This window comes from Myxocyprinus asiaticus, chromosome 30, assembly GCF_019703515.2.
Source record: "Myxocyprinus asiaticus isolate MX2 ecotype Aquarium Trade chromosome 30, UBuf_Myxa_2, whole genome shotgun sequence".
Taxonomy (NCBI): Eukaryota; Metazoa; Chordata; class Actinopteri; order Cypriniformes; family Catostomidae; genus Myxocyprinus; species Myxocyprinus asiaticus.
Window position 1 is genome coordinate 22421153 of NC_059373.1, and position 25836 is coordinate 22446988.

Genomic DNA, 25836 nt, shown 5'->3' on the forward strand with positions numbered 1-25836 from the left:
TGTTTGATTTTGGCGCGATTTTTATCAGTAAAATTTATGACTTGGTATGTGGGCCTGAGTTAGGTTTTACAACTGTGTTAGGCCTGCCTTTGTCTTCTATCTGAATACATGAGACCCAACAATGTAAAGACTGTCAGCTGCTCTCTGAAGGTGATTTATTTGGATACAAGCTGGTATGAGAAATTCATTAAACCATAATAATTGTGATCAGGAGCCTGCAAAGATGCAAATTATATGTCATCAATCAGGGTTCACTTCCGCGATTTGGTATGACTGTGTTCATATCAGCAGCGAACCGCACCAGAGTTCACATGAACCGTACCCCAGACCACCATTTCAAGTGGACTCGGATGCGGTTATCAGGTGTGCACCCGAGTTCGGAAAACAGTATTCACACCACCTAAACGAACCGAACTTTGATGTAATTCGAACTTGGGTGCGCACCAAAAATGCTAGTGTGAAAGCACCCTTAGCGACACCTCCCAGTTTCTCTGGCATTACAAACGAGTGTGATGGATTTCTACTCCAATGCTCTCTTGCTTTCGAGTTACAATCCCAGCTATTCCTTATGAAAAGAGCAAAAATTGCTCTCCTGACTGCAGTGGGGTTCATCTATCTGGCAACAGGGAGGTACTGTCTCTCAATCTGTTGATGTATTTATCACACACTTCCGAGAAGTCTTTGAACGACCAGCGTGTACTTCTCATCCCAGTGAACAGCTGAGTCACCTTAAGCAAGGTAAAATCTCAGACACGGATTATTCTCTACATTTACACACACTCGCTGCTGCCAGCAATTGGAATGAGCAGGCACTCAATACCACCTATCGTAAGGGACTTACGAGGAATATAAAACTCCAGCTCGCCAGTGTCGATGACTCTAGGGACTTAAACGACTGATTCAACTTTCCTTTCGAGTTGAACATTGTCTCCAGCTTTACCCTGATCAGCCACTTTCATTACCCTTCTACCATTGAGGAGAATATTCTACCATTCCATCATTAAATCTATCTTTGCGTTCGCCTGGGGAGGAGCTTATGCAGCTCTGTTCTACCCGATCAACATCAGCAGAACGAAGAAGGAGACAAGAACTATCAGCTGTGTTTGTACTGTGGAGTGGAGAATCAACTACTTTGTCCTGTCCCATCCGGATGCCCAGACAAAGCAAACTGAATGAAAATATGATTAAATCAAACATGTTAGTAAAACTATCCCAAATGCACTGAAGAACCTTGTATGAAATTCAAATAATAACTTGATAAACAGTCAATCTAACACGAAAACAATTACATAATAGCTCTAAAACCCTTCAAGTGCTGTCATATCTGCTATATTATCAAGATATCCTTTTTTATGAATGGAACCTTAGCACACCTTAAAGAACAGAAAATCACATTACATTTTCCAATGTCATCTTTGATACAGCATTTCCCACAGTCTGTTAAAAATGAGAGTTATTAACATGTCTAACTCCAGTGTGTCAGGATCCCTTTTAAGACCCCCCCTCTCCTAATGACTATGTGTGGAACAAGGTGTTGAGCGGTACAGATTAGCACCCTGTGAACGCTCCCTCAGAATAGAGTACTCTCGGAGGACATTAAGGGCTAGAAAATTACTATGTCACAGCACAACACAGTCTGGAAAAGGTCATCCACACAGCTCTCAGATACCAAGGTGATGTTATTTTAAGCATTATCTGGAGCAATTAAAACCCAGGGACAAGGAGTGAGAGAGACTGTGGATATTCAGAGCGTTGACTGAAATGCCGTGCTGTCTAATAAGTGAATCTTTACTGTCTTAATTCCCTCAGCAAACAGGAGAAATAGTAAAAGGTGGCAGAGAATGAAAATGATGTGGCACAGGAGTGGATTGGGGGCTGTCAGTGCAAAGAGTAGCTTGATTAGGAGTTGACAGGTAATTTGAATGTTAAAACATTGTGTTTGTTTGTGTAATTGTGTCTGTCATTCGGAAAAAAAATACATACAGGTATATATTATGAAAATGGCATGTTATTAGTAAAGATAGAGGTATTAAAGGAATAGCTGAAATAAAAAATTGGAAACTTTGTCATTGTTCCAAAATAATTTCACTTTTTTTTCTTCTGCAAATCACAAAGAATGTCACATTAGCTGATTTCCATACAATGGCAGTTGATAGTGCCTCACTTAAAGCTTAAAATGCAAACCAAAAGTGTTATAAAAGTAATCAGTGTGACTTGTGTATCATATTTCAAGCTTTCTGAAGCTATTTCAATCACTTTATATGATGATCAAGCCTAAATTTAAGTTATTTATCTTTAAATCAAATCAAATATATATATATATATATATATGTGTGTGTGTGTGTTTTAATTTTTTAACTAAGGCTGTACATTTTTAGACTTTACACTATCAGACAAAAAAGTATTAAACCGTATATTTTAAGGTACATGTTCAGGTATATATATATTTCAAATATAAGGAGTGTCACTGGGGTGTTACCGCTCTAAAGGGACCTTTTTTGGGTACATAATTGTACCCTTAAGGAGACGAAAAGGTACTATTCAGGTACATTTTTGTTCTTTGAGGAAAACAATTACATTTAACTTTAAAGGTACACAACTGATCCTTAGGGTACAATTATGTCCCCAAATGAATTACAAACTAGACGTCTAAAAAGGTCCCCTTCAGGGTACCACCCCAGCGACAGTCCTTGCACTTTAAAAAATGTCTGCTTATTCTGAGAGTGTACCTGAATTTCTTCAGCTGGCATTTTTATCACTGTAACAATATGATTTTATCACATGCAGACACTGAGTTATTATTGATGTTTTTTTTCAGAACAACTGGGTTGCTGAGCAAAGCTCTCCTTCACGGAGCATGAAGTCACTTCTTTGTTATGCAGAGGTTGTAATCAGATTGCACAAGAGGTCATGATGGTTCTTGAATGAGTAGGCCACTCTGACATAAGCACACCTGCTTCCATTATTACAACCCTAATGACAAACTCCGCATGCTGCATGCTGGGAGTCCAGCTTCAGAGGGTCCATCTCAAATGGCTGCAGGAACCGGCGACATGTCATCAACGTGCATCAATCGCCGGCGCTACACGAAATACTTCCCCTTCAAAAACAAAAAAAGAAAGAAACGGAGCCCTTCAGATAATGTCTTTCATGGTTCAGTGGCCTTACAGGGGTTCCTCCTGCATGGCCCTGAAATGGGCAAATTAATAGTTGCTTTGAAACAAATTGGAATTACACCCCTCGATGCATTAATGTCAGAATGCAAGCCAGATTCCCTGACAGGGCGAGGGGAGACGAAGCTTTGAGAGGCAATGAGATACTGAGATAAAACGGCATTTACACTCTTTTCTCTCCCCTGTGGTGTGAGGGAATGGTTAAATGACATTGCACACTATGAGTAAAGGACACAACACTGCTGGATAAAGACAACGTTCTGTTGGTGTGCCCAACAATGCAAGCTTCTCTGAATCCATGAGAAACACATTTTAGAACACATCCATCATTTGAGTGATGAAAGTAATGTTTTCATTATCAAACCATAATGCAGAGCAATATTTTATAAGATCTAAGAAATGCTTTCAATCCCTGACAATGACTCTTTAAAGCTTCACCCAAAAATAAAAATTCTGTCACTTACCCTTATGTTGTTCCAAACTTGTATGACTTTCCTTCATCCGTGGAACACAAAAAAAGATGCTAAGCAGAATGGTAGCCTCAGTCAACAATTACTTACTAGTCAAACTTTTCAACAATTGCATGGAAAAAAAAAAAAAAAAAAAAAAAAAAGATGCAATGAAAGCTGAGGCTAACTTTCTGCCTAACATTTTCCTTGTTCCACGGAAGAAAGTCAGTCATACAGGTTTGGAACATTATTTCAACAATATGAAGGAGAGTAAAACATTTTATTTTTGCATGTATGTTCCCTTTAAGACATTTAAGAGCACTTTATCTTGACTGACATGTTTAAATAGTTGTGGTATTGTTAAATCAATAAAAATAATAAAATATATATATATATATATATATATATATATATATATATATATGTGTGTGTGTGTGTGTGTGTGTGTGTGTGTGTAATTGAAAAAAATTACAAGTGATGTTTATTACGAATAAGACATTTTTAAAGTACCTAAATACAGACTCTTCTTGAATTCAAACTGAGGCAGCGAAATTGTTCCACCATTTGCATATTTGAAACAATCTTTAAAACACATGAATAGCCTGAACCAAATGTGAAACATGAGAATGGGTGATAATACTGAGGAATTATAATTATAAACAGCTCTATAAAATGAGGTTTGTAAAATAATAAAATAGAGTTTGCTCTTAATCAATTATTAATATACTCTATAACAGAAATCAACTTTCACTTATACTGTCCTTACAAGTTCGTCAATTTGTATAATGCATTGATAATAAAAAGAAAATACAATCCAAAAAGTAAATAAAAAAAAAGGAATAAAAGCTGATAAACAAATAAACAAAACAAAAAACACTGCTTGGAGAAATTCTGGATACATAACACCAGTATGATGATTAATCTCAGGATCCTTGCATACAGGTTGAGAGGCTTTGACCAGAGACAAATCACATGCCAAAAACAGCATCTAGTTAAGGTAAAAACAGGCTCATATGCCACTGCAGGATCATGTGCGTTCTTCAGTACAAACTGCTATATCTGCCTCATGACTGAGTCAATTTAGTACTCCAAAGACATTTCCCTGGGTTGAGCCCTGATATCCAAAATCCATTCATGACATCTCCCACAGATTTGCAGATGGTGGACTTGATCATACATCGAGTCTGTACATTTTCCTATACATTTTGTAAATATAAAGGTTGATGATTATAAACAGGAAATTAAGGGCATGTCATATTTATCTGGTTTACAAAGATGCATTTGCAGTTCAAGTCTGTTGATTTCATTTTTGAAAGTTATTTTGCATCCCACCATTTAGCAGGAAATGAGCTGATTGTGTACAAGACTGTTACTGTGAGGTATTTGGGATCGCTTGCTCTGCTGTTTCCTCTTTCACTGTGTCTTCCTCAACTTCTCTTAGTTCCTCTTCCTCCTGAAAAATAAAGAGAGTATTAATATTGGTAAGACAAACAGGTAGTCCCACCCCCAAACTCATGCCACTGGTAGAGCCAATGTTGTTGTGTTGGTTTAGCTGTCGAATCAACCTATGAATACCTTCCTTATAGTTGTCTCTGCATATTAAGTTGTGATGGAAGAAAGCTTTTATAACATTACACACTTCACTATTAAGTCAATATTTCTAGCATATACAAAGGCTTTCTTAAGCCTTTTTTTTTCATACATTATTCAGCTTAGGCATTTGTGTGTCCAAACAGCTGCACACGCAACGTCACATCTTACACCAATTTTTGTTACAATAAAATTAAAATCTCAGTTTGAATTTTCAAACAGCTTCTCAGAACTCCAAATCATGGTAATTTTAGCATGTCTATGGCAGTGAACAAAGAGCAACCGGCATGCTAGAGTCACTGACACAACCTGCAGATTTAGAGGAGACAAACAGGAAATGACAGCCATCTAAGTGTTTAAGTGAGTCTGACAGATGCAATTATCCCCTCCTCCAAAGGTTAATAAACACATCTACGCACAGCCACGTGTGATGGCAGAGTCCTGACCACACATTACACTCAAAATAGCAGAAAAGCACATGATGACTCATGGCTTTACTTACAGACCCCGTCAAGAGCGCACACGCACTTCAAACCAGGCATCTCATTAAAGCTTCTATTGTTCTTTCACAATCTTCATATGGTTACAGCAGCTGATCCGATCTGGTTTTATTGAATATCACTAAAGCAGTTCAAAAGGGATCCTACCCCTCTTTAGAGAACATAATATTTACCTAATACGGCTGTCAAAGTTAACACATTAATGCATGCTATTATTAAATAGGCAACTTTTTAACACAGAGCTTCGACTTAACAGTAAATAGAGAAAGACCTTCCTAACTGTTTATTTATAAATCAAATCTGGATGGTGTGAAAAGCAAAGCCATTTGCAGCATTTGTATGGTTGAATTCAAGTTTCATCAGAGCTTGACATGTTTGTGAGTGAAACAACACTGTCATTTGTACAAACATGAAGGTGAAGACCAAAAAAATAAATAAATAAAAATAAAACAATCTTGAAACGTAAGATTAAATATATAAAGTGTGGTGAATGTTGAATTATTGTATCTATTAGTTATTGAAAGTTTGCAGTGGGACCAGTGTTTCTATTTACAGTGCAAATATACAGTATATTCAAAAAAACAATACAGTATAGACACCGATACGAGGGGGACCTACACAGTATTAGGCAGGTGGTTTTAATGTTGTGGCTGATCAGTGTATATATACTGTATATACAGTATACTGTTTAACATGTCACTCAGTGTTTACATTCAACAGCACTCTGTGATCGCTCATATTACTACTACACTACTAAAGCTAGGAAATAGCTTTAAACAGCTTTAAACAACTTCAGCATTAAGGCTCATCACAGCTGAGAGACACAACAGACTGATTAATTACACAAACTCAAGGCGCTTACCTCTTACCAGAGTTTCCACGTTGGAGAGGACAAAATGGTGGAGGAGATTGCAGTTTCTATAGTGAATGACTCTTGCGCACCAGCTACCACGAAATATGGAGGAATACCCTCGCTTGGATGGCTATTTTTCCACTGAGAAAATAGGATGAATTTCACCAAAATGACATTATCTTCAGAAAGCTGACTAACAGACTATAGCATCATCAACAGGTGATCACACACGCTCTCTCTTTCTCTCTCTCTCTCTCTCTCTCTCACACACACACACTCTTTTTTCTCCAACAACTTGTTAGAAACAGCCCAAGCCGTGATTTTAGTTCTAAAGTTACATTTTTGAATTACTATATTGAGTTATTATGTACACATTTCACAGTACAGTTCCCTCGCTTTAACATGACTCTTTTTTTGCACAAAAAATAATAATATATTTGTAAAACATGATAATTGTCCACCCTCATTCTGACCCCTCTGTAAGAAATGCTGAATTTGGTGCTGCTTCTCCTTTAAGACTTTACAGTAAATGACCACTGTAATGATTGGCTCTCTGCTCTTGACTAACCTGTTCTCTCCTTGCCATCTCACTGCTCACTGCTGCTGGACAGGGCTAAGAAAGTGATAAGGTAAAGTAGTCGTTGATGTGTTGTTGTGGAGGTGATCAGATGCAAGTGTCAACCACACAGTGACATCACAATGTAGGAAATAGAGAGTGTTTTGGCAGCTTAGTTTTAACAAATGCTCTTTATGCAGCAAGGAGACAGTGTTGAATTCTGAAATTTACAGTGAGTTTTTATAATACAATGACTTCTTATATGTCAAAAGATCAAGGAACATTTGATTCCTCATGTCATAACCCCTTTAAAGGTGTCATGTACTTTTATTTTATTTTATAATGTTCACTAAGGTCCACTTATAATATTAGTAAGATTTTATTCATAAAAAAAAGTCATAATTTAGAAATAATTGTCAATTTTCTATCCTGTTTTTGGCCCTCTGATTAAAAAGCTCAATTTTCGGGTCATGTCTCCTTTAAGATTTCAATGTAAACACCCACTGCTATGATTGGGTAACATCCTTGCATATGAAATAAGTGTCAACACCCCCGTCTTTACCCGCATGGAATTGTTTTTAAAAAGTTTGGATGGTTAAAAATGGCAACCGGAGGAAATCAGCCATACATGTTTGAGCCAGAGTCTGATCTTGATTCTGAAGAAAATGAACCCCCTCCACAAACACCACGGTTACTGCAGTCTGTGACAGTGTGGTAATCACTCTAATTCATATTGATTCCTTGTCTATTTGCATAATAGGTATTACTTTTTATTCTCGTTTAAACAAAGATGTGACATAACGGTGTTTATCTTGTTACATAGTTGGGGCATTTTCGAACTATCTAACAGTCTGTAACATATGAACAGGGTTGGGGAGTAATGGAATACATGTAACAGGATTACGTATTTAAAATACAAAATATAAGTAACTGTATTCCACTACAGTTAAAATTTAAATAATTGGTAATTAGAATACAGTTACATTCAAAAATTATATTGATTACTGAAGAGATTACTTTGCATTTTATTGTCAAATGTTAGGAACATTAGGAATCAAATGCAAAGAGTCTATTTTTCCACAACCTGGCACTGCACAACGTTTTGTAAACTTTGCAGGCATCTCAAACCTCTTGTGGCTCCAATAATCCCTGTGTTTATCCCTGCCGTGCCGACTCTCATCTCATCACCACTCTAACCGCGAACCTGTGGGCGGGCCAAAGAGGCGATGATGAAGTAGGCGTTGACCTGTTTATGCAGAGGCAGACTTGTGCTGATGTATTCATCTCCATTACGAAATACAGACGAGGAAGTAGAAAACGAGTCGTTAGGAATATTGGTTTCAATAAAGCCTTTTTTTGGACTAACGAATAAGTTTTGAGTTCTGAAACTTACAGTATGTTTTTATAGTAATATGACTTCTTATATGTCAAAAGATTAGGGAACATTTTATTTCTCAATTCACCGACCACTTTATTAGGAACACCTGTACACCTACTTTTTCATGCGATTATCTAATCAGCCAATCATGTGGCAGCAGTGCAATGCATAAAATCACGCAGATACGGGTCAGGAGCTTCAGTTAATGTTCACATCAACCTCCAGATGGGGAAAAAATTTGATTCGAGTGATTTTGACCGTGGCATGATTTTTGGTGCCACACGGGCTGGTTTGAGTATTTCTGTAATTGCTGATCTCCTGGGATTTTCATGGGCAACAGTCTCTAGAGTTTACTCAGAATGGTGCCAAAAAAACAAAAAAAAAAAAACGGGAGTGAGCGGCAGTTCTGTGGACGGAAATACCTTGTTGATGATAGAGGTCAACGGAGAATGGCCAGATTGGTTGTTGACAGAAAGGCTACGGTAACTCAGATAGCCCCTCTGAACAATTGTAGTGAGCAGAATAGCATCTCAGACTGCATCTCATCTCATGATTTAACCTCCAGTGTGCTGTCCGTCTCAGAACAGTTTGAAATGCACCTTATTTTCATCCTAACCCTCCATGAACATTCCTAACCCTCCATCCTCCCTCCATATAAAGCCTCTGAAAGAAAAAGTTTTCAGTTTTTGGATGAACCTATTGATTCTCAATGTGATAATGCTCAGTAAATGTAGGATTTCTAAGGAAAAAAGCGCTAAAGTACACAAGAGTGCATATTGTGTTTAGCAGCGTGGCGTTTCACGATTAATCACTAACATTTTCAAAATGGCATATTGGATAAAACCAGAGACTCTAGTCTTTTGACTCAAACAGGTTTCAGTGTAAAAACTTAATTAGATTTCTTACCAGATGTAGTTTTTTTGCAGTTTCTCCCGAAGACAAACTCTGCTGTGTTCCATACCATGTTGATTAGTCACATGACTCGACGTCGAAAGTTTAACCCTTTACTAACAGCCCAGAGTCATAACTGAACTGAGCTTAACAGAACTCTGAACTGAGGTCAGTCGATTTAAATGAATTTAAATTATGCGTTGCATATAGCGAAGCAAAAATACAACATCCACACTTGTGTACGCAAAGTCGCACAAGGTTAAAGGTGAAGTTTGGAATTTTAATTAATTCCCCAAAAAGTGTAAACACTGTCTACAAGTTGCTATCAAAACACTGGTCTGCTTGTTTGAGCATACCAACCAGCCCAACATAGTAACATTGTTTCAACCAAAGATATGAATTTGAGGTGGGACTATCTGTTAAAATATTTAAACTGATTGACAGCCCTACTTATTACATAGTAATAACAGAGTAAAAAGTGTGATAATACACCCTAATATATTCCACCTTCATTTTTCAAAGAAATTCAAGCATCAGAATTGTGATCCAGGGCTGGTAAAATTTGGCTCCAACAGCTGTCTCAGCAGTTAATCTGAGCAGACAGCTTTGCTTTATTCAGCAGTGTCTCTCCCATATGGGTCTTGTCTCTGTCTGTGGATGACTTCTGATATGCAGCCAGGCCTTTGTGAAAAATGAGTTACTTTTTCCTGAACTCCGGGTACTTTGCTGTTGCTGGCCCATGGGGAGATATAAATCTCATGGTGGGACGACACTTCATGAACCTTGCTGCCGGATCAGCCTGTGCCATCCACCAAATCTCTCTGACAAGCCCGCCAATTTTCCAATTACTTTTTGCACCATACATTATCATCAGGCCAGTCAGCACTTAAATGGGAAAAGGGTAGGAGTGGGTCTGTTGCATGCTAAAAATCTCATAAAGTGCCTTGATTGAGCTTTTTCAGACTCCTGTGGACACACATGGAAGCAAACACACAGCTGTGGTCCCACACGGCATTGCGGTCTGTAATTTAGTGCTTAACCCTTAGTACTTAACCCTAGGAACAGCGTGACATCGGCACTCTTGAGTGTACTGGTCCTGGTGTGTTACCATTGGAGGATTATCACATAAACTCAGATCTTGTGGACAGCTACAGCAATTGCACAGTACTGCAGCCACACAGCAAAGTCACCAAGAGATAGAAAGCAGAAAATAACATAAGGAAAAACTTATTTTCTGTTCTCATATTTATCTTGATATGTGTTTTTTTTTCTTTTTTTTTTTTTTTCATCAGGACAAAGACAACGAGGACACTATAGAATAGGGGTGAATGGGGTAATCTGTGCCTCTTTTTACTCAAGTTGTAAATAAATATGCAGAATTTAATGATGTCTGTATCAACTGAAATTCACAGAAAGTGTCTATAACATATGGAATGCATTTTTGGGGGAAATGCTTTAATACATGGCATAATGTCTAGCAAAAAATATACATGGGCAATTCAAAAACTTGTATGATGACCTGCATACGTTTGCTTTGACATAACTCATTTTACCTGCCATATAGAAAAATCCCTTTGACATGAAAAAAAAAAAAAAGTTTCTAGCATAAAAAAAAGTAATGTGCCTCTCTCAGTCAAAGACAGCTATATATGATGGGCCCTTTCTAAATAAATGGCCACCTGACAAAATTTGAGACCAGCTTGATAGATTGAGGGGGCGACAAGTGTTACTCATAAGTTAAAAGTTACTCATAACTAAAAAGTAGTTAAACTTCAGTCAGGCTACTCTTTCAAACTTACAAGCTACTAACAAAAAGTAGCTAACTACATCGAAGCTATTTCAAATCAAAATCAAATCAAATTACTTTATTGTCACACAATCATATACACAAGTGCAACAGTGGGTGAAAGTCTTGGGTGCAGTTCCGAGCAGTCATGACAGTGATAAGACATATACCAATTTACAATAAACATCAGATTTACACAACACAATTTATATATCTAATATACACATAATTACACACAACACAATATACAAATAATAATATACAATGTAACAATACACACAATATAGAATACACAAACACACAATATAGAATACACAGTATACAATAAAAATAGTATATATAAAATATACAGTAGGTTGTATTGTGCTGTATTGACATTCAGGCGGTCGGTTGATAGTCAGTTGCCAGTGTGTTGTTAAGAGAGAATATAATTTATGACAGTCCAGTGTAAGATAATAAGATTAATAAAGTGCAGTGCTGATGTATATTGATCGTGAAAGATCAAGAGTTCAAAAGTCTGATTGCTTGGGGGAAGAAGCTGTCATGAAGTCGGCTGATGCGGGTGCTGATGCTGCGATACCGCCTGCCTGATGGTAGCAGTGAGAGCAGCTCATGGCTCGGGTGGCTGGAGTCTCTGATGATCTTCTGAGCTTTTTGCACACACCACCTGGTATATATGTCCTGGAGGGAGGGAAGCTCACCTCCAATGATGTGTCTGGCAGTTCGCACCACACTTTGCAGGGCTTTGCTGTTGCCATACCAGGCAGTGATGCAGCCAGTCAGGATGCTCTCTACAGTGCTGGTGTAGAACCGTGTGAGGATGTGGTGGTTCATTCCAAACTTCCTCAGCCGTCTCAGGAAGAAGATGCGCTGGTGAGCCTTCTTCACAACGGCCTCAGTGTGGACGGACCATGTGAGTTCCTCAGTGATGTGGACACCGAGGAACTTGAAGCTGCTGACTCTCTCCACCGGTGCTCCATTGATGGTGATGGAGCTGTGTTCTCTGTCTTTTCTCCTGAAGTCCACCACAAGCTCCTTGGTCTTACTGATGTTGAGGGAGAGGTTGTGCTCCTGACACCAGCGTGTCAGAGTGTGCACCTCCTCTCTGTAGGCTGTTTCATCATTGTCAGTGATCAAACCTACTTCCGTCGTATCATCAGCAAACTTAATGATGACATTGGAGCTGTGTTTTGCCACACAGTCATGTGTGTACAGGGAATACAGGAGTGGGCTGAGAACACAGCCCTGCAGGGCTCCAGTGTTGAGGGTCAGTGATGAGGAGATGTTGCTGCCCATTCTAACCACCTGACGTCTGCTTGACAGGAAGTCCAGGATCCAACTGCACAATGAACTGTTTAAGCACAGAGCCCGGAGTTTCACATCAAGCTTGGAGGGCACTATGGTGTTGAATGCTGAGCTGTAGTCTACAAACAGCATTCTCAAATATGTGTTCCTTTTTTCCAGGTAGGAGAGAGCAGTGTGTAGTGTAGATGCAATGGCATCATCAGTGGAGCAGTTGTTTTGGTATGCAAACTGCAGTGAGTCCAGTGAGGGAGGCAGCACAGAGCAGATGTAATCTCTGATTAGTCTCTCAAAGCATTTTCTGATGATGGGCGTCAGAGCAACAGGACGCCAGTCATTTAAGCAAGTGATTTTGGATTGCTTTGGTACTGGCACAATGGTGGATGCATTGTAAAGCATGTGGGGACCACAGACAAGGAGAGGGAAAATTTGAAAATGTCCATAAAAACACCAGCCAGTTGGTTCGAGCATGCTCTGATGACGCGGCCCGGAATGCCGTCTGGATCCGTGGCTTTATGGATATTCACCCTTCGGAAGGATCGGGTTACATCCGCTACAGACACGGAGAGTGAACTAACCTCTGTAGCTTCGGCCGCGAGAGCTCTCCCTGCGAGGGCAGTGTTATTTCCCTCGAAACGAGCATAAAAAGTATTTAGCTCATCTGGGAGAGAGGCAGCGGTGTTCACGGCGGAGTTTTTATTCCCTTTGAAGTCTGTGATGTTATTAATTCCCTGTCACATGCTTCTAGAGTCAGTGGTGTTGAACTGTCTTTCAATCTTGTCCCTGTACTGGCATTTTGCTGCTCTGATAGTTTTGCGGAGGGCATAACTGGCTTGTTTATGCTCCTCTGTGTTCCCGGAATTAAAAGCGGAGGTCCGTGCATTAAGTGCTGCACGAACATCGCTATTAATCCATGGTTTCTGGTTCGGGTAGATCCGTATAATTTTGGTCAGTACAACGTCCTCTATGGTATCAGCGAAAACCTTGATGTCGTCATCAGAGGCGGACCGGAACATCTCCCAGTCCGTCTTGTAGCACAGAATCTGACTGGTCTGATTGGTCGTCTATTTAAAGATGAATATATTTTAAAATATTTAACAATTAAATTATATTTAATTATGATGACATTAAACAATTAGGGTGACAACATTAAATTTAACATATAAATATGGTATAAACTAATAAAACTAGAAAACTCCCTATTTTACATAACTGAATTAAAATATCAAGATAGGCAGCAGCAAGACACTAAATATTTCACTTCAAAAAAGAAGGCAAAGTTAATTTAAGGCTACACAGGGGCTCCAGTGAAATGAAGTGTCTGGATGAAATAACTCACTAAAATAAATTGGAGTTCCCAATGCTAAATATAACTGAATCGTTTATTGTAACCGGTTCATTTACACAAACTGTCCAAAAGAACCAATTCACTCGAACAATTTGGAATTCTTAGCGCTACATGTGAGAGAGAGAGGTCGGTTCAGGTGAGCGTGTTTGATTACTACCTCTGCTTCATTGCTGCGTGCGCAATCCAATGTGACAGCTTGTTACAGGAAAAGCTGCACTATTGTGAAAATAGCTGAGCTACTAACACGCTACTGAAAAATGTTAAGTTAGCAGTGTTGCTACTTTAGTTAGGTAATCCCCAGCACTGGGGGCAACACATCTTAAACCACATGTCCATCCGCAATCAGACGAAGTGCACTGGCTTTGCCAGAAAATGGTTTTACTGTCCTGTATTTGTCAAAAAAAATAAATAAATAAGAATAATTCCAAAATGTGAAGTTCCTCTCCACTGCACAGAGCTCCCATTTCAAATCTCTCTTTTTTTTCTAAAATAGGGTGCTCATTTTGCTGACAGTGTGACATTTGCTTTGTGAGGCAGAGACATCGTGGAGATGCTAGCCCTCTGCGGGCCTGATCACACTGACAGGCAGTGGCTTTGTGGGATATCTCCATCACTCTCCTCCAGGGACAGCTTGAGCTTTCATTCTGCCATTCACTCTCCATGCAGCAGCCAGCCCTCTGGCTACTGCTTATACATGTATGATAATGAAATGCCACATTGTTCATTCTAATTACATTTTAGATTTTAAAAGGGCAAAAAAAAAAAAAAAAAAATGAAAAAAAAAAAAAATGAAAAAACAAATTAGCTCATGTGAAATACTAAGGGAAGTGCACAAGAGCTTAAGCCAACAAAGATGGAAGAAAAAGCGAGAGCATGGTCTGGACCCTAGATGGCAACAAAAGCCTGTGGCGTGTTAATGCGGAGTCAGAGACCCCTGCTGCCTTACAGCCACACAATCAAACCCCCCTTCCTTTTTTTCTCCCTCTCTCCCATGTTATGTGCCGTAAACTTCATAAAGTGGGATTACAATAAAGCTGTTTAAATATATATATATATATATAAAACATAAAAAGAATTAAAAATTTACAACGCTGCTTTTACTTTAATAAGCTTTAGCATCCTTTATCAAGCTGACACAGTCCTCAAAGAATTAGCAAGCTAATTAGTATAACTTATATCTTTATCGCGTTTTCTGCCTTCATTGTATTTATTTGTGCATCTGTGTTAATGTGAGGAGCGTTTATGTGACAGAGGGAGAGAAACGGCTTTTCAGTCTCCCCTGTCTGATAAGTGCTGGCATGCGCCTGCAATCCCGCTTGCTCTGCCGAAGAAAGAATGATGTCCCATAACAAAGATGAAAACACACAGCATGTAAGAAAGCAGGAGTAACATCTAGAGAAAATGAAGTGCTCTGTCTCAAACCAATGGGTATCTTCAAGCATTGGAGGGAGGGAGAGAGGGATGGATGGATGGATGGATGGATGGAGGAATGAGAGAGAGAGAGAGAGCGCTATCTGGCACAGGGATTATTCATGATACCTCCTTACCATCTCTCTTCATAGAGATGGAGGAAAAATATTAACCAGTAAAAATAATTTGATAAAGCTACACTTTCCTAGAAATTTTTTTTTTTTTAATTTATTTTTTTTGCATATAATACAGTATATTAAGGATCTAATTTACATGTCTGGGTTTGTATAGCTAGCTGAATCTTAAAAGTAAAGGTTCTTTATAAGCATGTATGATTCTTTGAAGAACCTTTAACATCCATGGAACCATCACATTGCACAAAAGGTTCTTGGTAATGGAAAAAGGTTCTTTAGACTATAAAAGTGTTCTTCAAAAAACTTTTTTTTTATAAGGAGGTTCTTTGGGGAATCACAAATGGTTCCACGGCATTGTTGTGAAAACCCCTTTATGGAATCTTAATTTTTAAGAGAGTTTTATTTGTGAAAACAAAATCAAATCAAAAAATGAGCCTATGAAATGAAGCATATTTTAGACAGGTTTTTGTCAATTACTATTTTCATGACAATAAAGCACAAACTCTTCCTTATTTTTTTGTTACAGTAATGCAAAAAACAAAAAAACAAAAAACAAACAAACAAATAAAAAAAAATCCATCTGAACTTACTGTTTCATTGCAATGAATAGAGAGACATTGTTATTATTTAAATCAGTATAATTTAAAGGCAGTACAAAAACTACTTACGTAGAAGTTTCACATTATACTAATAGATGAAGGTATTACTGTATTTATTCTCATTAAGGAAACAAATTATATAGTGGTATATCTTGCACGTGAAAATACCAGGAGATCAGCAGTTACAGAAATACTCAAACCAGCCTGTCTGGCACCAGCAATCATGCCACGGTGTAAATCACTGAAAACAACTTTTTTCCCCATTCTGATGGTTGATGTGAACATTAACTGAAGCTCCTGACCCATATCTGAATGGTTTTATACATTCCACTGCTGCTACACAATTGGCTGATTAGATAATCGCATGAATAAGATGATGTACAGGTGTACCTAATAAAGTGGCCGGTGATATATATACACTGGCGGCCAAAAGTTTGGAAGGAAATTGGTACTTTAATTCACCAAAGAGACATTCAACTGATCACAAAGTATAGTCAGGACACTACTGATGTAAAAAAACAGCACCATCACTATTTGAAAAAAGTCTTTTTTGATCAAATCTAGACAGGCCCCATTTCCAGCAGCCATCACTCCAACACCTTATCCTTAATTAATCATGCTAAATTGCTAATTTGGTACTAGAAAATCACTTTTATCACAATTATATCAAGCACAGTTGAAAGCTGTTTGGCTTGTAAAATTAAGCTTAACTTTGTCTTTGTGTTTGTTTTTGAGTTGCCATAGTATGCAGTAGACTGGCATGTCTTAAGGTCAATGTTATGTCAAAAATGGCAAAAAAGAAACAGCTTTCTCTAGAAATTTGTCAGTCAATCATCATGCTTCATTTTGAGGAATGAAGGCTATACAATGCTTGAAATTGCCAAAAAACTGAAGATTTCATACAAAGGTGTACACTACAGTCTTCAAAGACAAAGGAAAACTGGCTCTAACAAGGACAGAAAGAGATGTGGAAGGCCCTGAAACAACTAAACAGGAGGATAAGTACAACAGAGTCTCTAGTTTGACGCCTCACATGTCCTCAGCTGACAGCTTCATTGAATTCTACCCGCTCAACACCAGTTTCATGTATAACAGTAAAGAGAAGACTCAGGGGTGCAGGCTTTATGGGAAGAATTGCAAAGAAAAAGCCACTTTTGAAACATTAAAAAGTAAAGGTTAGAGTGGGCAAAGAAACACAGACATTGGACAACAGATAATTGGAAAAGAGTGTTATGGATCTTAACCCCATTGAGATTTTGTGGGATCAGCTAGACTGTAAGGTGTGTGAGAAGTGCCCAACAAGACAGCCACATCTATGGCAAGTTCTACAGGAAGTGTGGGGTGAAATGTCACCTGAGTATCTGGACAAACTGACAGCTAAAATGCCAAGGATCTGCAAAGCTATCATTGCTGCACGTGGAGGATTTTTTGATAAGAACTCTTTGAAGTAGTTTAAGAAGTTCTGAACATTTTTTTTTCAAATTGTAATAGTAATTTTTGATGTTATTAATGTCCTGACTATACATTGTGATCAGTTGAATGCCACTTTGGTGAATAAAAGTACCAATTTCTATCCATAAGAGCTAAATCTGTACATTATTCCAAACTTTTGGCCGCCAGTTTATATACATATATATATATATATATATATATATATATATATATATATATATATATATATATATATATATATATATATATTAATGGCTTTATAGGCTTCATTTTCTTCTAGACAAATACGCTTTCTTTTGCTTTTGTTCTTGACTGGTTTCCTGAGATTCGCCCATCTACATGAGTAAACAAATATCTGTGTGGTTCTGGTCTACAAACAAGTACCCAAGGACATGGGTGTGTGTTTTTGCGTGTTTCACTGTAGTAAATACGACAGTTGCATTCAGTCATAAATACTTGCTTCATTAGGCAGCTGAGGCTGTGTGTTACATGCTACATTGAGCCACCTCTGTCCCTATTGTCTCTTTCGCTCACACACCCACTCCCTGCAAAACCCAATCACCAGAAAGCACAATTAAATTTCATGACTATGCATATTTGCGCTTCCCATTTTCATTTATTACAAAGGGCATTCATTAATCTACCTTTTTCCCAGAGAATGGATTTTCATTGTAGTGAGGTGTGACAGATACTGAGGTGAACTAACCAAGAGATGGCTAATTAAATCAGCAGTAAAATGCACAAGCGAGACATTTCTTTTCTTTTTTTTTTTTTGCCCACATCTGATAAGAGCCAATGCTGAGGGGAAGAGGTGTGGTATATGGAAAGGAAGAGGTATTTTCTCTCCATTTCCAATTTCAGATGTTTGAGGTAAAATATGAAATCACAAATAAATGTAAGAGCTCAAACTCAGTGAGAAAATTGGCTGCCGTGGATGGATGCTCTCAGCAAATTAATAGATAGCAAGCTAAAAGTTAAACAACATTCACCATAAAAGCAGGCGCAATAAATAACACACTATTAAAATCGCAGCTAAAACACAAACTCACAGGTGAAAGCAAATGAGTCGCATCTGCGAAGAGAGGCAATGAAATGAATGATGGTAGGACCGAGGAGTGAACCCTGTTACACACCTACATTTACAAAGTATAAAGGAAGCTGTCTTGGGGCCTTTTTTCACCTATTAAAATCAGTCTAAGGTGATGCTTTTTCAGCATGCAGTGTGGTCAGAATAAGTGATGTATGTAGTCATAAAATCAGAGAACCTCACCACAAAATCCTTTAACAAGTGATCAGAGGAAAACCATTTGAGATGCACTTCATAACCTGACTACTTGTGACCGGTGCAAGAAAAAAAAAAAAAAGGTTCTCCCAGATAATCTTGAATTTTAATCTTTCTTGAATTTTAAATATTTCCTTGCAGGTTTTTGTAACCATCAAATTTTAAAACCTTGTTTTAGTGTAATGGACGATTGACAGTTTAGTAGGTGGTTCTTTGCTGCAATCCAGAGTGCATCAAGACAGATTTGCATTAGGACTACAAATATGATGATGGTCATGCGTTTCCCAATTTTGGTAACATTTTGGACCCCATTTACACTTGTATTTAACACTGACCACTTCTGATCGGATTGCCTGAAATGGATGTAAGCACCAGGTATAAACAGGGTTTTGGTTCAGCATGCACTAGTGTGAATCAACAGAGGTGTCAAAGTCCTTGCAGGCCAATGGAAATGCTTTTTAAGCCAGGCTCAGGAAAGAATCGAGACCTCAACAGCACATGATACTATGTGTGTGTGGCCTTTCTGTTATGAATAGCATGCTGTTTGCTGATGCCCATTAATATGAATTATAGCATCACTGAGATACACTCCTCTAAGGCTGCATTTGTTTAACAGTGTGCAGGTCTGTAGGTATGCATATGGGAGTTTGAAAGAATCAAATTTGTTTTTTTTTTTTTTACAAATTTGCTAATGTGTGCAAACATTCCCATAACTATTACAGCATCTTCCTCTGTCAGCAGATATTGGGGGGGATATCCCATCAAATATAGCCAACTTACATAAGACACTGCACATGCACTTACAGTCAAACAGACTCAATGCACTCTTCACAGTTCTGAGTAAGGTCAGAGGGTTGTACATTCTTGTCATGTTCAATGTCATCTTTCAGTGCTGTGATAAAGCAATTCTGTCTTGTTTATTATTAATGCATGTGGAGGGGAGAGCCTCCTCTGTATGCTCTTGTTGTTCTCTGGTGGGTTGACAAGCATACTCCACATGTCTCACCTACTTTTTTTGGATGAACTAAGGAAGCAATCACACCTTTTAATGTTATTTTATGTATAATAGCTCGTTTTTATGAACTAAGATTACAGACAGGGAAGGTTTTTATGACTGTGCTTTAAGACAACATTGCGTTTCTGTGGATGTTATTGAGTGTAACAGTCTGGTTCGGGAAGTAAAAATCCCATTCAGTTTTTCCATAGGGGAATTGATTATTAAAGATAATTTAAACATATGAAGACCTACCATGAGCTCTGAGGTTGTAAATCAATGGTATGTGCTTTTGCTGAAGCCATCAGTCTGCATTATTTCAACTTCTTGGAAAATTTTTTTATTTATTCGCATAATTCCTGGTAAAGAACTACACTACCCATGATCCTGAGAGGGAAATTCCACCAATCAGAGAAACCTGGCAAACAAACTGTGGTAACAGAGCCCAGCAGTGACCACCCACTTCCATGATGCAGTGTGAATGACGCAATCTGAATATTTTGCAATATACTTTATACTGATTCTATACTTATGATCAACAACTTTAAATCAACAGTTTTTTTTTTTTTTTTTCACATAGTTTATTTTTATTACATCATTCACAAGGCTTCATGGTATTGTAGTTCATTTCGTCATGAAAGCAGTCAAGTATACAATCTTGTGCATTTGTCTTTTTGTCCAATTTTTAAATACGTTTTAGCTTCAAATAACATTTTGTAATGATCTGATTCACCCCGGAGCTGGTTGGTTTAATTTGTTTAATAGAAATGTCTATTAGAAATGACTGGGGAAAATACTTAAAAACCAGGACGGCTGAAAAAGTGGGCAGACACTGGACACTGGTCTCTCTAAAACTGCAGTGTGTCATTTCTGCGCCACTAGCAGCACCAAACAGAAATGCAAAAATTACAACTGTTTCCAAACAGATTTATTTTAGTACTTTTGTGTACTAAGAATTATATAGTCAGTAAGATTAATTCAGTAACCGCTCTGACTGATGTGTTTTTGATTCACCTAAAATAAAGGGCTCATAAGAGTCATTCCTTGGGAAATCAGGCTAAATTTGTAGCATCTGGTGTTTTACTTAGTAGATTCAGTATAAGGCAGCGCTGCAGTAATTACTGTCCGAGTATTTTAGTAAGGTGTTCCGCCCGCATCGGCAGAAAATTGTGTGTTCAGGAACCATTTACGGAACAGAAAGTCATGAAAATCATACTGTTCCGGTATTTAAAAAAAAGGAAATTTGATTACATTTGATGTTCTCCATGCCCTTACCTTTTCAAAGTGGTAAGCACAGAGAACTTAGAGCATAAAAGAAAGTAGGCCAAAGGTTAACTACTGTATGAAATGACCAATGGACTAGGTTGCAGCCACTTTAAACAACGACCCTGTGGGTGTATCATAAAAGCTTCTTCATCACTGAAGGGTCCCAACGGTCCACCTTGCTATCAGGTTGTGTCATAGAGGCATTGTAGTTGAGTTGTTAAAATCCACTAAATGCTGAGAAAGTGATCAATGATACAGCTGGAAATTGCCATGGCATCTCCAGGGTCCTGTTTACTCTGTAAATTGGCCCCCGAGAGGGCAGGAAGCATCCGGCTTGCCGAGTTAAAGTGATGGACATGGTTCTGGTACATTGATTTTCCCTATGTCTGAACACTCTCTCCATACAACTCACCAGCAAACAGAGAACACTGAGGTAACCTCTTGCAGGATCATGCTCCCTTTCTCTAATCTTTAACCTTTGGTTTAGGCTGTGTCTCTGACTGGTACACAGCTACAATAACTCACCTCTGTCAAATTCCTATATATGACTGACCTTAGCTCTCAAAGCACCATTGAATTGGCCTTCAGCACAGTTTGGGACTGACACAAGATAGGGTAACCTGAAGGAGAACTGCTAAATCCTTTCAGCTATTAAGATGATGAATTTATGGTTTTTCCCCTTGATCCTGTCAGGTAGCAAGCAAAAGACATCCAGTATCCAGATGAGTAACAATCTCTGATGTCCCCTACAAATTTCATTCCATGGTAAAGCCTGCAGAGTAAGGGACTTAAATAAATAAATAAATAAAAATAATAAATTTTCCCCTCATGATGTTTCAAAAAGGAGTCGTACTTAATTTACAAGTTGGCTATTTCATATGGTCTCGCACAATGTTGTTCACATAAACTCGTCCAACTTCATCACATGCAAATTCCCGGATGTCTAATGTGGAAGTAAGCATGAGTTCCACGCACGAGGCATTAAGGACATACTTATTAATATTATGCCCTTACCTACACCCCTTAACCAATCAGTAGAGTGTGTAAACATGATAGGAAGCTGTTGTGTGTGACAGAAGCAAGTAATTGTCACGTATTAGATGGAAATGATGTCCAGCGACGTCATTGGCTGTAGTGAAAGTCGTAGGAATTCAAACGAGTGCAGTCGCACGATATCATATGAATTAGCCAAATTTAGAAAAGTTGTACGAATCCTGACAATTTCTCTGTGAGAGTGTGTTGAAATTTTCATTTCTGAGTTAACTATCCCTTCAACAACTCAATCCCATAAATAATGACACACTTCAGAAAGTGTCTATTTGACTTATAAAGTGTTACAGAGACAACCAAGAGGACAGTCCCAGTAAATTAGGGTAGTTTAAATGTACCTCAAGGTCAAGTAGTAGCCTACTTCAAACCCTGATTTGTGTCGGGATGATAAAAATGCATTTCTCTAACTGTTATAATTGCTGCAGTAACAAGGCTTTTGACCCCAAAGTCTGCAGAGTGACTGAATTAATAACCCACAAAAGCCGTTCTTTAAGCATTTTCCATTCCAGCTAGAGCAGGGTGCGCCTCGTGGCATTTCAAAAACACAGCATATCTGCTGGAATGTTTTATCACGAAGGTGAGCTGCGGTGACATACGGGTGTAAATAAAGCTCAAACAAGCCCCTCTCCAGCACCTAACGGGCTCTCTAACAAAAGGCCATCCGTATATTATGGCAGAACTGTAATTTTATTACTCGAATCAATTCAGCAGGGCTCTGAGGTGACAGAAAAGGATGTGGCCTTCGCTGGCCGGGGGGTTTTCTAACATGCGCAGGCAGAAAAATATACAGCCTGCATAATAAACTCAACTCCAGCTAATAAAGCCTTTATTGCTGGGCCATGTATGAACTGATACTACTGGCCCAGTTCTCTTGCATGTGCATAAACTAATGAAAATGAACTTTTCCCTTTCCATCTTTTTGGGGCGGGGGGATAGGCAAACATAATTAAGCGATATAATAACACAAACATCTCGACGTGACAAATCATCCACAGAGAAACAACTTAAAAAAAAAAATAATAATAATAATCAAGACCTACAAGGAAAAAAAATAATAATACATTTATGGTGATGAGTGAAATGAGTGAAAATAAAGGCAATGAGTGAAATAAATGCACTGAGAGACAGATAACTGCATGACAAGCTCAGAAGTGTCTTGCACCCTGCAATTAACAACTGCCAGCACTCAGGGGCCCCAAACAGAGAGACCTTCCCCCCACAAGGTAAAAAGGGCATCATCTCCCAGTGCTGCTTATCTGGAACAACACAAGGGCCAAGGTTTGATTCATGTAGCACCATTTACTGGAGCCCAATATGTAACAGAGGGCCCAATCTCAGAGTCTCCAAGTCCACACCTCTGGAAGAGCTCAGGGGCCTCTGAACTTTCAAATATATGGGTGTTTCTTCAAATTCTGCACTTTTATCACTGCTGACTTCTAGAAAGTATTCTCGTAATACACTTTTCATACTTTAATTTTTAAAAGGCTACTATTGATGTCCAATGTACATGCATCGGAGGAGATTTGTGGAAACCGCATTTTTAACATTTTTAAAATAAAATGGCTGCCCTCTCTGTCTTGCTAAGGCATAGCTAACATTGTATGTATCTTATTACACACGACTAACTAATATTTTCACACTTTTTTGCATAATATGGCAAAATTACAGCTTGATTGGAAAATACACCCAATGTGATATTTACCTAAGTTCTCTTCAAACATCAGTTGTCTTGTATTTCATGGCAAACATGCTAATATCACTTGGTAACTTGGTTACCAAGTACATTAACTTTGGAAAAACTTTATTTGGGGCAAAATTGTTTGGTGTGGTGGAAATAAGCCCAGAGCTGGGGGACAGTCATACTTTTTGATCCATTTCACACAATAAATATTGAAAATGTTTATGTTTATTTCACTCTATGTTTAGATGATCATAGTTGCAAACATAATAATATGAATTTTTAAAATGGATTTTCATAGTTTAATATTGAAAGTCTGGGTCTGGGACAAAGACTAAAAAAGTCAAATCTATACAGAAAAGGCATTTGAAAAGTACCATAAATAAATGACGAAGGCCTGGTAAAAAGTTTCCTTGCAAGTTTTAATGTGACCTTCATAAAAAAATAAAAATTAAAAAAATAAAGTAAAAAGTTGATATAAATGCATATGGAAGCTAATATGTTCATATAACTATATTAACTTTGATAATAGATCTGACATGTGTTTATAGAGGGATGGGTTGAGGAGAGTTTGACATTTGTGCCCCAGAGCCCCATGGTCCTTAAATCCAGCTCTGGCCCTATGTATTACAGTTTAGGGTCTATAATGAGCTGTATGCAGAGAGAGCCTGTCAGTGGGACCCTGGGTTTGATTGAGTGGCTGAAATAAAAGATGGCTCTACAAGGTGTGAACCTCTCGTCTCTGTCTCTCTCCCACTAATGCACCCCGCTCGCATCTAGAAGTCAAGGCTGGAAGGGATAACAAATCGCCTCTTCAGTTCCACACTCCTGAAGCGCTGCTACTTCATTCCGTGGCAACAAACCAAAGTGTTGCTCCTCTTTAATGTCGAGGCCCACAATCTTGCCGAGGAGGAGAATTACGGATGAAGCCGGATGCATTTTAAGATGACATTTAAAAAAAAAAAAAAAAACATCCAGACCAACCACAGGTAAAAAGGTTCACAGCATGGCAGAATACAGAACTTTAAATACTTAAACACAGCGCTCATCTCTGGAGTGATCTTTGATTCTTATAATGGAATCAATTATGTTTCAAATGGCAGTCAGTGCTAAAAGACTTTTACCCTTTATGTCTGTATTAACAGTATGATGACTCTTTAGCCAAACACATCGATGACGTTTCAAGTAATATAGTGGTAATCTAGTTCTTAGAAAACCTGTACAAATCCTTGTTTGAATGTCTACTCTATCACTAAATATATTCCATAAAAATATATTCCAAATAATTTCAATAACAGGGTAGAATTTTTAGGCAATGTTCACAATTAAGTTGAATGTGGCCCAAATCTGGTAAAGCAAAATCTCAGGAGATCAGTAGTTACAGTAATACTCAAACCAGCACATCTGATCACATTTTTCCTCATTCTGATGGTTGATGTGAACATTAACTGAAGCTCCTGACCCGTATCTGCATGATTTTATGCACTGCTGCCACATGATTGGCTGATTAGATAATCGCATGGATGATTGTTGGTGCCACACGGGCTGGTTTGAGTATTTCTGTAACTTCTGATCTCCTGGGATTTTCACGCACAACAGTCTCTAAAATGTACACAGAATGGTGCCAAAAACAAAACAAAAATCCAGTGAGGGGCAGTTCTGTGGATGGAAATACCTTGTTGATGAGAGAGCTCAACAGAGAATGGCCAGACTGGTTCAAACTGACAAAGTCTATGGTAACTCAGATAACCACACTGTACAATTGTGGTGAGAAGAATAGCATCTCAGAATGCTATTCTGAGATGCGGGTTGGTGCTATTTTGGCTGTATGAGGGGGACCTACACAATATTAGGCAGGTGATTTTAATGTTGTGGCTGATCTGTGTATGTATTTATGTACATTAGGTCTCAAATGTCTCAAACAGAGATAGTTCACCCAAAAATGACAATTCTCTTATCATTTACTCATCCTCATGCAATCCCAGATGTTTATGACACTCTTTCTTCAGCAGAATGCAAAAGAAGATTTTTAGAAGAATATCTCAGCTCTGTATGTCCATACAATGCAAATGAATGGTGATCAGACCTTTGTAACTCCAAAAATTACATAAAGGAAACATAAAAGAAATCCATATGACTCCAGTG

The 25836-nt window shown here is 38.2% G+C and overlaps 1 protein-coding gene across 1 annotated transcript in view; it reads right to left on the bottom strand.

Moving 5' to 3' along the window:
- Window positions 1–4086: 4086 nt before the first annotated feature.
- LOC127420929 (PHD finger protein 14-like) overlaps window positions 4087–25836 on the bottom strand; it is a 164150-nt gene continuing 142400 nt past the window's right edge. The window contains exon 18 of the mRNA XM_051663569.1: window positions 4087–5075. Within this exon, the coding sequence (XP_051519529.1) occupies window positions 4992–5075 (84 nt within the window). The 3' untranslated portion in view covers window positions 4087–4991. The remainder of the gene's footprint in view (window positions 5076–25836) is intronic.